This window comes from Adelges cooleyi, unplaced genomic scaffold, assembly GCF_023614345.1.
Source record: "Adelges cooleyi isolate 19-005CV unplaced genomic scaffold, UGA_ACOO_1.1 ACOO_flye_CR_arks_rails_tigmint_CR_PRNA_108, whole genome shotgun sequence".
NCBI lineage: Eukaryota > Metazoa > Arthropoda > Insecta > Hemiptera > Adelgidae > Adelges > Adelges cooleyi.
In genome coordinates this window covers 13,300,056-13,317,440 of record NW_026095761.1, presented here as the reverse complement: position 1 = coordinate 13,317,440, position 17,385 = coordinate 13,300,056, and the positions used below count along the sequence as shown (strand labels likewise).

The window sequence follows — 17,385 nt, the reverse complement described above, 5'->3', positions numbered from 1 at the left end:
TTTCGGCAACACATATTATATTATATAAAACTGGGGTATAACCCTAAGTCGTCATACTGTAAAACAGTTTTACTTTTAGTTTTATTTTCTCCGGTCTGCGTGCAAGGCATTATGTTGACCGTCTTATGTACCGAGTTATAATTGCAGGTTACAACCACAAGACCGCCGCTGTAAATACAACATATATATATATGTAGCTGGTAGTAGACGGGTAAGTATGACTAAGACACATCGCACTCAAACTCGAGTTAAGTATACTGTGTAAGCAGCGTGCAAAAAATATAGGTACCCAACAAAAATGCAGTGGGTATAGGTAATAATAAAAAAATATTGGCCGATATAATCATAGGGTGGTGATGCTGCGGCGACCGACTGGCGAATGGCACACAATATCGGTTTGGAAACGTTTTTCGGATTAGTTTTTTTAATGGGAAAAATTAGCGCTTCAGATTGCTTTTAATAGTGTTGTACTTAGTGTAATTTAATATCACTCTTAGGCGGTGTACTCACCCACGGTGCTGCGCAGTCTGTGCCGGACGACAGCGGCTGGAATGCCGGCACGCACCTGAAAGTCATGTCAATTATTTTGCGGTCGTCGCTGCAGCCTGTCGTCGGGGGGTGAGCTCCTTGGGGTGGTAATATCGTCTTGAGAACGGTCACTTTACCGGTCACAGCTTGCCTGTAAGACAAATATACAGAAATAATTAACATGAGTCTGTGTATGAAGTCAATTAAGTATGGATCATTGTCAAAGCAGAAATTCACAATTCAGGACGGTTTTAGCTCCAACAAATGTCTGCAAAGCCTCTCCGGGGTCTATCCAGTAGTTCTTGTGTATCTCGAGACGTACACCGTACGTTGCTTGTACTTGTATTATAAAAAAAAAGAGTTTTTATAGTGAAATATTATAGTCGGTGGCCGGAATTAATACTCGAAATGATATGACCATAATATGTATAGAGAACGTTGTCTTATTATTATTAAAACGTCGGCCGCTTAAAATCAAAAAAAACGGTTAGTCCTGTTCGATTAATATATACAAGGAAAAACAATTCTCCTCGAGGGGAGCGCGCTTTGGCCCGAGGGGCGGGACACGCGCTACTTTTTCGGTTATTTAATTCATTTTTTTATGGTTTTTATTTTCTAATTAACTCTCTCGGTAGTACCTATATACGTGTGGTCGGGTACCGAATTACGCGTACACGAGCTCGGTTAAGCCCAAGAGAGATAATAATAAAATAATATCTTACGTACAGCTTTATGTGTGTTGAGCATAATATACACAAGCACGCTTAAGAACGGAGTGTAGAAGAAACAAGTTTAACCGAATTTATCACAATAATAATTGACCGGATAATTCTGGAATTTCTCTCCGGTAGCCAATAACCGCGTTGGCTCGAGTGTCTATATAATAATTATTATTTTATAACGCGCATCAGATATTATTATTATTTTTTCTTATTCCAGTTTTTTTTTTTTTTTTTACTAAGGTCCACATTCCAAGACGTAATACGAACACACGCCCAAAATTTAGAGTAAAAAACAAATCGTACACAGCCAACGTACGCCCTTTTAATAAAAGAAAACCGATTGTATTTTTTTCTACAATATATATTGTATCAGGACGTTTCGATTAATACACCTACATCATAAGACGTTGCGGTGAGCCGGTATAGAGCTTCTGTCCAGCGGGTTTGCCGCAGGGAGAATATAATTTTACATAATAATATTGTGTTTGTATTTGATATTTGATTAAACATAGAATCAAAGTGATCGATGGACAAGTGCGCCGGTTAGTTATCGAAATGATAAAAATCAACATTTAGCTAAATCTTAATTTTACAATATAAGCTACCCCCGCCGACCAAGCAATTAAATAAACCTTTAACCGCAAAAATAACTCTCCATACGCTATAGAGAGAACATTGTTTCTGCGTTACTCAAGTTTTTTCCGGTGTGAGTCTCTTAAGTAATGTCCGCACAAGTCGATACCTATCTATCAATACCTAAATCACCGTTTAAACAACAAGATGCATAAAGTATCCCATCGAGATTAAGGGACCAAACTCCTCGTTAACAATATTATTGTACCTCTAAGACATTTAGTGCGCAAGATGGCGCTATTATGTGGGGGTGCGAAATTCCGTTGAAATTGGCGTGCCTTAATAGGTATAAATATATATTGTATATCGTGTAACAATAAAAAACTGACCTGACCCGCAAAGAAATAGCAACGCACGATGATTACCGTGTAACGATATTCGAGTGGGCAATAATAATTAGCACCCTAGCCGTATAGGTACACATTAGACGGACGGTCACGCCTCCTGCAGGTCGGGCGTTTCTTTAGTACAGACTAGTATAATACTTTGGCAAGACGCCGTCTGGGAGGATCTAGATGTCGCCCTCGTGCATACTATCCTTCGATCTCTTATATTATACATTTGATAAACGTCGTCTAATAAAGTACAATATTATATTAAAACACCTCCTTTTGTGTAAAAAAAAAAGGGCCTTTCTTTCTCAGTCTCATGTCCATTCCCGGAGACAGTGTGGACAAATGGTACAGGCAAAGTTTTGTACATAAACTATATGTGTATTTACTATTCACATATATATATATATATATATATATATATATGCACTATATATTACATATAATATCTGTACATATATAGTTGTCCGGGCGCTTATGACTTTTTAATGATTGTTTTGTCCGAAACCGCGGTTATGGTAATAATAATAATAATAAACAATAACAATAATAATAATATGGTTGTGAACCTAACCTACCTACATACATACATATAATACCTGTATATGTGCTGCACAAGATATAATATTATCAGGCACTGCTAGGATCACTATTTTTTTTTCCTTTCCTTTACCTCATCCCCTCGACAAAGTGGTACTTATCCCGTATCGCGCATTACGGTCGGACTGCTATAATAATAATAATAATAGTAATTATTATTATTATTAATTAATCGGACATAATAAAATACCTCATAACGACGGTGTACACACCACGAGCTTGAGTTATACCTATATAAGTGTTTATACATTATGATGTGTCATATCATTAGCTTCTTTTGCTGTACCTATTGTAGACCGTATAACTATAATATACATCATCACAACAGTCTGGTCGTCCACACCATATTTTGTATGATGTTACCTATTCTGTACATTATAACCTAATACGAGGCTCGGGTTGAGTAAAAACGTCTTATCTTATAACGGTGTCTGTACTATGTGTATGGAATAGATAATGTAATATTATTTGTACAAGCAAAATGCAAGAGATGGAATTAAATTGTCAATCAATTCTTAGACCGCAAATACATTCCACCGAGTTTTCTTATACGTTTTAGCTGTGTATTTTTATCTACTGCAGTTGGGATGTATCACAGACATGTAAACAATATAAATACTGTATTTTTCTATTATTATTATTATTATAGAAAAACGCATTTAAACATTCGTTAAACGCTCGATTAACGACGTTATAGAATGTCGATTTAACAACAGCTTGTACCTACTCCTAATCGAAAAATTGCCTTGTAATTTATGATAAATTTACTATTTAGATACATCACAACGTGAAACGGTTTCGCTATGTATTGTTTAAAATATCTTTTTTTAATTCTAAAACAAAATATGTGTCAAAAAAAAGGTAATTTCGAAATCTTTGTGGAAAAAAAAACTATCAACCTAACGGCTATACAAAAGTCGACCTTTTTTTTAAATATATTTTACTTCAAAAGGTGGATAGTATTTTGCATGTTTTTGTGACAGTCCAAGGTTAGTTGAGTTTGTAATATTTTATCTTTTTCTTCTTCCTGTAGGTTTCGGCCTTCAAGACCCGACCCTAACTATGTGAAAATTTTAAGTCATTTAAACTTGTGGCGAAGATCAGGTATTTGTTACACCTGTGCCGTCCAACCATTTCCATCCTGACCTAGCAACGCGGTTCTCACGAGCCGTAGTCGAATAAAAGGCTCGGCAACAAATTCAGTATAATGTGTAATTGACAATAAGACGTTCCATGTGAATTAACGGATCACCACGATATAATATAATAATGATAAAAAAAACCCGGTCGTTTTTTTTAGGGGACACGCGATGCGCCATTGACTTTATACAGCTACCTATAGAGGTCTGACTACTCTTTTTAAGCCCTCTTTCCCAAGTTAATTTGACTTCACACAGCGGGTTAAGTGCGCCAGATATACCTACCTATACCTATATATATATACACAAGGTGTAACCGAACGACAGCGACATGCTGCTGCAACGTTATATTAAATAATCACTGCATGTGTGTATGTCTGTCGTGGCTTCTGTTCTAGTCCTGTGTATGTATTTTTATACTAAGCATATTATATGTACTACTGTAAAAAAGTATTTTTATTACCCGTAATTACCAGTAATATAGCCGTCGACCGTGTGTATATATAATATGCTTACCCTTTCGATACACCGGCTATCTTCAATATATCATTGCGTCGTGTCTCGAATTCAACGAATCTTCTTGTTATTATGATTAGGTAGGTCACTTCTCAGTTATTATTGTTTTTATTATTATTATTATTACCGGTTACAGCTGACGACGACATCTCAGTTAAATTATTGTAATATTGTAACGTCCAAATCGAACAGACTAATACCGATATAGATACCCTGCAGTCTTGTTCTTATCTAATTGATACTAAGGCAAGAGTGGGATGTTAATTCGCCAACGATAATGATAACGCTAATCTATTTCGGCTGGCGCTCATTCGCAGTTTAAAAATTCGAAATAGGTACTTACCGAGTGAAATACCAAAAATATAAGTTTCACTTTTTCCCGACAACAGCACTTTCTTAAAAGCAAATTAAAATGTATACGGCCAATAAAACTAATGTATACACATTGTACATGACGTTTAAGTGTATAGGTATATCCACTTACAAATGTAAGGTATTCCATTGTTGTGTACATAGCTGATATAGTACGCGAACAGCCGTTAATGATTGCTTCGTCGGTAATCTAATTATTAAAGAGTTTAGAAAATACCTCAAGAGTACCTATACTGACGTTATATTATACTAGCCAAGCCGGGTTTTCAACGCTATTGTATTTAAAATTGAGAAACATCTAAATATAATGGTGTAGCATTGTTAGTCTAGTCCTAACCGGTTGCTAACTTAGGTTTAAAAACGTTAACGACAGTCATATTATATTGGTCGAAATTAGCTACCTTTAAATATTGTACTTTATTCATTGCAGTTATTACACACAGATAATATAGATAATCACCACCAAACTGCTAAGGCTTTCATCGGCATAGGTATTAAGGTATATTATGGGCTGATATTGCTTATTTTATGATTGACAGCGTAACTCATATTGTATTTGCATAATAAATTTAAAGTTGATAAACAACAACAAATATTCAAATAATGGCTGAATTTAAAAGAAAACATTTTCTGTATTACAACCTATTTGTTAAACTGAATGTGTTAGAATTATTGACTTCATCAGTTTAGCAAAAGAATATTAGATTAATTAATTTCATTATACATTTTTAATAAAATTGTTTTAAAAAGTACAGTTAGTTGTAAATTGTATAAAAATTTAACCGCAATAATAATTAAGATACACATTTTTTTTAAATACATTAGGTAAAATATAATAATGTTATCTTGGCTAAAAGTAGAAATATGTATAAATAATTTGTTATAAATACCTTAAAAAGATGTTATACTTTTCACTGACAAAATATATATTTGAAAAAATGGTTCAAGTTGGTTAATGAGTCGGTGTAGATCATAACTTATAAAGTATATTATACTATTTTTTTTCTGTTTTTTCTCATTGTTATTTAATTGGTTTTAACATATTACTTAGTGATGGCGATACAGAGTTTTTTTTAATAACATTGTCGAGTGATGTAACTTTAATTACATTTGTTGAGTTATTTGCAAAAACTTTATATCAACACATAACCTGATTGAAGCACTCGGTTATAGATATTACCATTGGCATACTTCCCCCTAAAGGTGTATCACGTTTGTTACCGTTGTAGAGTATTAGGTAAAATATGTAAACATTAAATAGTTTTATTTGGAAAAAAATACACGCACTGAACCTCGTTTGCACCAACAATACTCTGAAACTGTAGGTTAAGCTCTACTTAAAATTTAAGTGTACAGTTGGTGCAACCGGCCATTTGTGATGTACAGTATCTTAAATATGGTATTCTAGTAGTCATTCGTTGATTATCGAGACTAGACACCATACCTAACATAGGTATACCTAATCAAAACGATAATAATTATAGTGTATTATGTAGGTACTTTACCCGTTTAGTTGTGATAATTATTATCGTTGGCCCGTTGCTGGTGCGGCATCGGTGGCGTTTTTTTCTTCTCAATAATAATAATTAGCCAAAATAATAAATGTAATAATATTATAATATTATTGTAACGATCATATGTGTCTCCGTCGGCGGCGGGTTGGCACGCGCGCGCACTTTGCGATTTTCGAATCTGCACACCCGAGGATAAGAAACAAACGACGAACCGTTTAAGTATGATTTTTTTTGAAATAATCGTTTTGTCAAAAAGATTTCCGGCGGCTGTTAGGTGCTGTTATATTGGGTATTGCCCGGAACGTGGCCCTCAGCGATACAGTGTGTGTGTGTGCGATCACAGGGGTTAACGGCATACGGATGGTACGGCGACGGGCATAGGCGGTCGACTGACGGTCGGGCACTGCTGCCGGTGCCCGCGGCTCATCGCGCCGGCCTATGCCGGAGCCTCGTTGCCGCCATTGGTTACCGGCAGCGCCCACGCCTCATTGGTCCAAACCGGTTCGGTATTATAACCACACACACATACTATTTTATAATAATATTCTGATATCTGTTTAAGGACAATATTATTACTATATTATTTATCTATAATATTATGTACTTCACGTATTATGCACAACTCACACAGGTCAGCTGTATCTTAGAAGAGAGAGACGGTGTCTTGAGTCTCGGACACCTTATTCCTCTGATTTGGTTGTTTTTTACATATTATCCTCATAGGCGCAACTAGACCTACATAATATTTTTAGGAGGGGTTAAAATTATATTGTATACCCGACTAAACATAATTGTGATCTTCCAACCGTGTTAGATATAAACAAATATATATCTGAAAACAAAAATATTCTAAAATAAAAAAATTCTACAGAGTATATGTACATAATTAAATTGTTATGAGTACAAATCACGGATTGGGGTATGAATTTTTGGGGGTGATAAAGTCCCCCTAGCACCCCCTAGTTGCACCTATGATTATATTTCACTATGATAATTTATACAATAGATAACCCGGTCCGGGTACTTTCTTGGGAGTTGGGGGCTAAAATTGCAACAACTTAAAATTAATAGCACCGACTTTAATAATTGTGAAATATAAAACAAAAATAGGTATCACTTTTTGGCAAATCCATTAAAAATAATATTTACACTACTTTAAGAACATTACTTTCTTGCTATATTACTTACAAACGTTTGGAGAGTAAGTTGTTACAGCTGTTGATTGTAATTTATAATTCAGATGATAATATGTATATCATATAGCAATTCAAATTCTTCTGATTAGCAGTTGTTCTATATTTGTTACACGTGCGAGCTAATTTCCAAAAGGCTCTTTCTGAGGAACAACTACTTCTGTAAATTTGGAAAGACATTGACCAATGATTTTGCATTGAACCGTTCCCGAATATCAATACATTATACCAAGATCGACTTTATTGTCATCGATTTTAAAATACAGTACTCGCAGAATTATATACATCCATTAATTATTAGGTGAAAAATCTACATATTATAGTTTTTATACAAAGACATAAAATGTTGAATACTTTGTTTGAGATGAACAAAAAATGATCATTAATATATTTATATATGCATTATTATGCTTATTTAGGACTCTTTTTTTTCGCACTACATTACATTGTGGACGTTATATAGCGTTTACTAAGAACTGATTGTAACTAAAATTGGCCACAATGAATAATACCTATTTGAATGGCTAAGCTAAGATTAGTCTGGAAAATCGTTTATTTTTTGTAATTTTTAAAATACTAAATAAACATTATAGAAAAAAAAATCACCGATTACGAAATTGTTCGAATAATTATTAAGAAAGTGAACGGAATCTCTTTATGCCGCCTTCTATTGTAAACGATATTTGTATATATTGTGAAAAATCGAAAGTCGTTAATCGGTTTTGGATTGTGTAATGTGTGGACACGTTAAGTAGGTATCTATATATACACCTGTTTACAACACAAATACAACCGGTACATATTGTGCTTGATTGTGAAATGTCTATTCAATCGTCGGGCACGTTTGGACTATATTCGGCTCAAAAATCTTTTTGCCAATTTCAAATTCATACTTTCAACGGATCGAACATTTTCCAAGCATCTGGTTCGACCGACAGCACTTTCTTTAGGACTTTTTATGCATAGTAAAATATAATACTATACACACACTTGTCATACGAGTGTGTATGTGTTTAACTAAACGTTTGAGTACAACTGTGTGTGTGAAATTCAGTTTCATAACGACCCGAAGCGGTTAGGTTAGGTTAAGTAAAAATATGTAAAACATGGTCAATTAGAACAAAATCATGTACATTTTATACTTTATATTGTAATAAATAACCAACGACATGTAGTGTTGCCGGTTATCATTAATTCTTGTGCAACAATTAATTTGCCGCAGACCGTGGCGTTATGGTTTTGGCGTTGGCTAATGGTTATTGGAAAAAATTCCACCGAGGCTAAAAATAAAACCCTATATACTTAAAGGGAAAACTCTGTCGAAAGGCACCGATGAATCATCGCAGGACTTTTTTAATGGACTATAATATCATATAAGTAGCCCAATAACGCTCTACCCGGAAGACCTTGGCCTTCGAGAGTTTACGATCGTTTATAAAATGGGTTTTTTATTTTTTAACGACACAAATCGAACACATAACGTTGCACATTTTTCGTTATAAGACCATATTTGTTAAAAAATGAACAAATACGGTCGTTGCTTTATTATCCGTGATGGGAAATTAATAAGAACATTTTTGACTAGAAAGCTTATTTCAAACTTAATTCAATACAGTCTATAATATTATTGTGTAGGCGAGTCCAATTCAGTTTAGTTTTTTAAATTTTATTATAAAAATTAGCCAAAAACTAAGTTTCAACGGTTACAAACAATTTTAGGTAATATATAACTTTTTAGATAAAAAATTATCGATTTTACATTTAAATATGTTATTTTTCACTGAATGCTTCAATTCAGACAGGGAGAAATATTATGTATTGAACAGTTGGACTTTATTCGGTTAAGTAGGTCTCAGTTCCGTTAGGTTGTTGTCAGTCTCTGATCTGCCACTATTGTAGTACTTTCATTCCATTACAGTAAAGACACATATTATTAATATTTTGATGTTATCCGATTAAAAAACATACCACGAAGCCGAACAAGTGCAACGTGCGCGTGACATACAATTAAAAATTGGTATTATTGACTTTAATATATGTATGTATATATATATATATATATATAATATATTCATCGGGCCAATTATTATCCAAGCTGCATGATCGTTATGCGAGATCTCTGGGTACCAATTCGAGGTGTCTATATAGACATCTTTGCATGTCAAAAGGAGGAGGAGTGGTCGTCATGAGATCGCCCGGTATCGTCGCGTGTAACTAATGCCCAAACTGTATCATTATAATAAAATCACAATTATTATTATTATAATTCGTGTATAGATTGAGGAGAAATGATTTTTCAGACTTAGGCATGGAAGTTTCACGCACAACATTCATCAATACTCTATAGCGGTGTGTTTTGATGAACTTGGATTTTGAAAAATATACTCATATTTTCGGGATCTACTTTGATCGTGAAGATCATACATTTATTATATTATAACCGAACGATAGGGCGGGCATGCCCGTTATTGTTTGCCACTGACAATAACGAATCGCCCCCGTCTCCCAACTATATCTGGTCGTTTACCATTTAAAAACGAATAACATACAACACTATATATGTATATATTATAGTGTACACACGCACTTAGACCTTAGCACACGCCGAGCACATACATAGGACGTACCTGCCTAGTATATAATGTGTAGTTATGCACAATTAAACACACACACGGTGCAGCGGTTCAAGTGTAATAAATGCGATGGGCGGCTCTGACGGGTATTATAATATGCCCCAGAGCCAAGTGGGTCTACCTATGTGTATATAAGTATAACTTGGTTGTGCACTTAGCTATCACAGTATATATATAACAGTATACAGATTTACAAAAGACTTACCTATATAATACGCCGGACTTTAACCACAACTTTTTTTACTATTTTGCAACTGTATACCTATTGATATTGCACTAATCGAATCTAAATTTATCTATTCGACAGTTCTTTAAATTATCATTCGAATTTTTGTAGTACAGGGTGTTCAATATGGTTAGAAACTCAAACGTTGGAATGCTACTGAGCATTTTCTTCAACATCTTCTTCCTGGCTTTACAACTCTACAAGAGTTTTTGCCACCACTGCTTTCCGCTCTTCTCTACCGTTCACTACACTCTATTTCTTGTCAATTTAGTGTTCCTAACTTGTTCAGGTCTTACTTTACTTCATCCGTCCATCGTTTGTTGGTCTCTCCCCTGTTGGTTTCCATTCATTCGGTTCACCGGATTAACATTTAGGTTCACCTAGTCTGGCCATTGGATTCTCTGCGCTTTCACATGATTAGTTATCTTAGGAATTCCTGAGTTGAAGTATCTTCTAAGCTATACTCTCTTTATCTTTACCAATATTGTATTCGAGTCATCTGCAAAATCGAATATACTAATTTTTTTTTTAACCATAGCAGCTGTGGTAAGAGGGCGTCGCCTCGCTTTAGCCCCATCAACGCTTGACAGGGCTAACTGATGAGCCCACTTAGAAATCCAAATTCATACATAATATATTATAAACGTTTTCTCGATGGATGCTGTCTGACTGAGCAAAAAGGAAAACACTAAATTATCGACAGAAAAATAGAAAACTAATCGCATTGATTTACATAATATGTAGGTATTATATGTTATTGCATTGTAATTCCAGGTATAATGTTCTTGTTTTTTTTTTAAGTGACGGGTGCTGGCGGTATTTGCCTGTATAATAGGCCTATTCCTGTACACATGATAATAGTAATAATGATCCTAGAGTAATAATTATATGTATGCATTGCGTGGGCAACGGGCATGCGCTGCCGCTTTGTCGACGGCCGAGCACGCGATAGACGAGTTCTGTATTTAATTGTTTTTTAATCGACGGCCAACGCAATATATGTATATTTTTAACTTATCGAAAAGCCGTCGATTTGTTGTATTTTTTTTATAAAAATTTCACAAAAGGAACAAAAATTACACGTCAATTACAATTGCACGCGAGCAACTCACGATTTTCTCTTCATACTTATTTGATAACAGCTACACGTGTAATTATACAATACACGACCAGAAAACGCATCTCTCCACCGCTTTTGGATCTGATGTTGATATTTTTAAAGAAAAGAAAAAACATAGATTCAATGCGAATGTATCAAATTTTATTTATGTAAAAAAATGACCTACAAAAAAATGAAGTTATTTAAATTTTATATATGCAAACAACCTGGTACACATTTCTCGGACGGGCCATAAGATCAAGACTTACTCAAGGGGTTGGGGAAACATTATTTGATTGCATACCACGGTTATCGTCCCCAGTCTTATGCAAACCTTAGGAAAGCATAACAGATGTTTATTAATTTATATTCCGCATAATCATACCACCCAATTCATAGTTGCAATAATTATTATTCAATAACATATTAGCTCACAATATAAAAGTGCACACTAGTTGACAATAGTTGTACCCATCACACTATTCAAATTTTGTCTCAACAAGAAAAATGTTTGATGGGTGATGATTTTTTCAAACTTTTGGCCTCTGATCAGATCCAAGACAATTCAAACACTTTGTGTTGAAGACCAGTTGATGTCATGACTTGGCGTCGTTAATCAAGATAATGTTGTGTTTTCTTATGCAAATGAGAGCCAAACGGCAAAATAAATAATAAGGAAAACCGACCGTTTTTATGAGCAATTTATATTTTAACGGATACTGAACATTTTATGTTGTATAAAATAAAGTAATTATGACTATGACTATGTATAGTGTAAATAAATGTTTTTTTTTTTAAATATCTGATATGTTTTATTATAATGTACACTACGTTATTACACTATAAATATAATAAAAACGGTCGATTTTGGTAAGTCATCATCATATTATTATTATTAAGTGTACTATACTCTCATATACATACATTATGTCGCTGCGGTAATATTATGTACTAAAGGTTGATTTAAAGGGTTTATACAATATGTTATAGAAGCGCAGTGTCGCTCGGGGCGACTTTTTTTGTATTAATTCTCATTATTATTATTTATAGCTTTACGCATGTGAACAGCCTAACAAGCATTGACGGAGATCAGGGAGAAACCTTAAAACTTAAAACTAGCGCTTTTCAAAATACAAAATAAATGTAGAGCTGATTTTTTGAGTTCTGAGAATATAAAATTTGTGATTATAAAAAATTCACTTTTAATTAGAAAGCGTTTAAGTCTTTTTTTTAAAGAGGATTGTGCGCCGTTCAACAGTTTTCGCGTTTCAAGTCGAGTGCTGTTTTTTATTTTAATATTTACATTTTTTTTTCTATACCGGTCGTTAAATAAGACTTATAAGTAGGTACTGAAGTTTGTTTTTTGCTCGGCCGTTGTTGTTTGTATTTTCCTCTCTACATAAGACAATGGCGATAATAACGCGCGCAATGAGAGAATTATTTTTTCTCGTGTAACAAACATACATCTTTATGGTTTCTAGGTAATATTATTATTATTATTATTGTTATTACCTAGGTGTACAGGTATAGTAATGCACGTGCGCGTGCCCCAAGACGGAGTCGAGGCTGGCTGATGCGCTTTGCTTCATTAAAATCGTTTCAGCCGCGGTGATGGTTTTTTTTTAGTATTTTAATAGTATAGTTTGTATATGTATAGCTGGTATCATCGGTTACGGCTGTGTGTATAGTTAATTAAAAACGATTTCAGTACCTATATTTAATATAGTGTAGACCTACACACAGTTAAATGTGTGTGTCGTTTATCTACACGGTTTTTGCACAGTACTTAAACTATAACAGAATCATAGGTTTCATATTATGTAAGATTGAGAAAACAATCAGTTACAATCAATATTAACTTTTGTCATGTTTATACATTTACATCCTACGTATTATAATATCACAAATATAGGTACAAGTTGACAATGAAATTCATTTATGCGCGTTTTAGAAAATACTTGAAATATCATTTGGTTAATTACATTTTAATTCGGACGTTAATGCTGTGGTGGCTATACACATTATCATACATATTACACGGTTAATTATCGACCGCACGATGAGTGTGTGTACCTATTATTTTACAACGATAATAATAATAATATGTACAAAAAGGTATCGTCTACATCAAACTCATATATACCTACTTAACGAGTTAAACGATCGTTTAAATGCAATAATATTTACAAGCTTTGGATTTTGAAAATGGCAAACGAGTCACTGCGTTTGATAATATTGTCATAATATGCAATATAATGTCATTAAAAAAAAAAATGTGTAATGACGTCGTTTAATAATTATATAAGATTATATTAAATTAGAAGCTGTCGCCTGTTAATTTATCAAATACTATATTGGTTTGTATAACAACTCGTTATGTTCTCAAATAGCGTCCACTGAAAACATTTAATTGGGTAAATATCCTTGGAGATATTTAGCCACAAGTTCTTTAATAATAAGACGCTATAGTCGTTTTTACAATATTCAAGTTAATTATGAATGCAAATTTTGCTTCGCAGAGTAATTATTTTATCTCACATTTTTAGCTTGTTGTCCTCTGCCTGACTTCGCCCGAGTCTTAGTAGGTATATTTAAGTTTTTAGTAAATGAAAATTGTTCTCTATATATTTCTCATTCGATTTTATATTTTTGAAGTCACCGTTTAAAGCGACATGATATGCAAATAATACTATTGAGTTCATAACAAACTCTAACTAATAATCTTGCTCGTTGTTAAACGTTTCAATATATGTTGTAGTTTGTACTTACTTATTTTTTTATGAACGCTATTGTAGGTACCCTCCCGTAGGTACACCCTGTACTTTCCATTTTGTTATTAAATATTATACCTACACAATTTAGGCGGTAAATCATATCATGCAAAACTAGTTTAAAAACAATATTAATGAGCAGGTTTCATTATATTCTTATACATACATATTTATTACACAGGGTGATCCGTTCAACGCAACACACTTATTTTCTTTGAAAATAACTAAAATTTTATCTTTTTTGGAGACATTTTAGATTATGTTATTTTACAATATTATACTATATTAACTTTTTTAATTTTTTTTTTTTTATAAGTCTTAGAGCTTTATTAGCTTTTGATACTCGAATGGTAACTACAAAATTGCGGATTACTTTCAAAACGAATGTCTTACGTGTCGAAAGGATCACCCTGTATTATGTTTGCGGCCGAGTGGGAGTATTAAATTAATCTCTTAAATTACACTTGTTTTATTTGCTGTATTCGGTATGTGTGAGATTTGAACGGTTATAGTAGAATATTTATAGCGCCGACAGGAAGTAGTTCATCTGAATGGATCAGAGACGAAGACGGAAAGTCTTAATAAAAAAATATAATATATAATATTAATTGTATATGTAAATATACATATATATATAACATAATATACACTTGATTGCTTTTTCATTCATATATGTACTTGTCGGCGGTGTAATTTACATTTATAATCGTCGGTTCAATTTTTACACTACATAGGTTATTGTAGCCATATTACCTACATATGTTACATATATTATACCGACACAGATATAAGTAGGTTTAGATTAGGTTTTTTTTTTTGGTTCAGCTCTGTCGGCTGGTCGCCAGAGCCCCCGGGGACATACCTAATAATACCTACTATTCCGCTGGCTGTATAATATTTTATTATATAGAGCACAATTTTTATGTTAAATTTGACAGACAACACGCGCGTTTCACGGTAGGTAAGCCGAATTCCTAGCTCGAAAAAAATAACTATAATAACAGTAATATTGTATATATAGTATAATATGTACACACACGTGATATAATATGTGGGTATATATATATATTAGTATACTGAACCCGTTTACCCCTTTGACCGCGTGTCAGCGGCCCACACGTGATTATAACCACCGCTGCATCGGCAAACGCCCAGCGCTTTAATCCGGTACACGCGCATCTTACATCCAGCTATATACAAGTGTATATATATATGTAAGTACATTATTATAATATGTTATCATTCACAAAAAACTATAAAAAAAAAGTAGACTTACAACTAACGCCAGCGAGAAAAACAATTGTTTCTTACAAACGGTGTCGTCGCGCACGCCAAGATAGGCGTTCAGTATAGGTATGTATATAATATATGTTTGTGTACACATTAGGGCGAGTAATGTCTAAATAATCATTGAAAATAAATTGGTCTATATTTTTGAACGAGGCAAGTCAAAAGAAACCACACAAATCGTAAGGTACTATATAAAACAATTTTTTGTCAACATTATATTAATTTAAAAAACAAAAAAAAACATGTTCCTAATTGAAAAAACTTAGTTCACACTTCTTTTACGTATAACGGATTAAGGTAAACGTTTTATTACAAGTATTGAAAAATATAGTAAAATAATAGTACCTACAAGTATGGAAAAAAAATAATTTTGATCGACAACGGCATCGACATAATATCTTATTTAAAGAAAAATAAACATATTAATCAGTGCTGAATTTATTTGCATCTAATAAAACAAAACCACAAACCTAATTTATTAGAACCGAGTTACTTTTTTTTAATTCAACCCCTTAACATAACATTCTATTTTATCTCGACATAGTAGAAAGTTACATACGTTTTATTTATAACTTTCCACGACCAACCTAAAAAGTAAAATTATTTTAAAAATAGCCCAAGTTGCCTGGGTAAATAAAACCCGTTCACTTGGGCCAACAATAATTATTAAGAAAGGTCAAAACGATGGATATTATTTTAAGTGGATCGCATATAATTTCCCAATGTTCTTAGAATCATCATAACGCTTCAAGATGGCTGATAATTGCTTGTAATAAAATATTATTAGTGCATTTTATTATTGCCGGCAATAAAAAAAAAGTGCAACAATAATAATAACAATTAAAATAAATAGACGTATAACTGTTTTAGAGTCTGAGGATCTGAGTAGTACACATACTAGGTTAATACTAGGTTAAATCCACCAATTAGGTCTCGTTTCATATTCCTTTTGGACACGGAAGAAAAAGAAGAAGTCATTAAACATCCTCTTAAAACGAGAAACATTTGTGAATAAATTCAAAGTAACTATACAAACCTGTACCATACTCATAAAAAATGTTAAGTAAATACATCATTTAATTCATCTCTAAGATAAAATACTTGTAAAAACATTGTTGATTGTTATGTTGTAACGTTTTAAATAAAATATCTGTATTATAGGTACAATATTGTTTACATTTAAAAAAAAATACCAAATAAAGTATTAACGATTTTTTTACATTTCAATTGATTAGTGTAAATATTTGTTTAAAAGTCTAAGCGACCCATTTAAATCATAGTGTATTGTCGGGACGGTTATATTTTGTTGTTTACTTAGTACTGACTTTGATTTGCTAAATTTAATTGATATATTTATTTAGTTAATCATCCCGTCTATAAATGTAAAGACATGACTGTTATGATAACCGTTGCTGCTTTACAAGTTAACAATACACAACACAATTCTTATTATTTATTATATCAAGAACAGCGAGGAAAAGTATTTTTGTCACTTTTTTAATTATCAAACGTTCATTGTTACTTATTCAGTTAAATTTTGTATTGTTTTGTGATTTATCAGGTATAGTTTTTTTTGTTGTATATTATTTATTGACAGCATAGATAGCATCTAAGACATCATAACGTGTATGTATAATGTAGGATGAACATTTTGCAGTATTGCAGTTTAATTTAAACACAGACCGCTTTGAAATATACATCTGAGTAGTTTCGTGCGCTGGATGTAATTGTCAAAACTCTCTCATATACAGTTATTTCCTTTCATAAACTTAGTTTGAACAGTTGTAAATTGTATTACAGTGCGCAGTAAATTAAAC

The 17,385-nt window shown here is 33.0% G+C and overlaps 1 protein-coding gene across 3 annotated transcripts in view; it reads right to left on the bottom strand.

Moving 5' to 3' along the window:
- LOC126844467 (transcription factor AP-2-epsilon) overlaps positions 1 to 17,385 on the bottom strand; it is a 125,499-nt gene that overhangs the window by 53,283 nt on the left and 54,831 nt on the right. For 2 of the 3 annotated variants that reach the window (XM_050582697.1, XM_050582707.1), the window contains one exon: positions 511 to 679. In XM_050582697.1, the coding sequence (XP_050438654.1) occupies positions 511 to 576 (66 nt within the window). In that variant the 5' untranslated portion in view covers positions 577 to 679. Of the gene's footprint in view, positions 1 to 510; positions 680 to 6,347; positions 6,733 to 17,385 lie in introns of those variants that run through there. The other variant, XM_050582716.1, reaches the window with a different exon arrangement.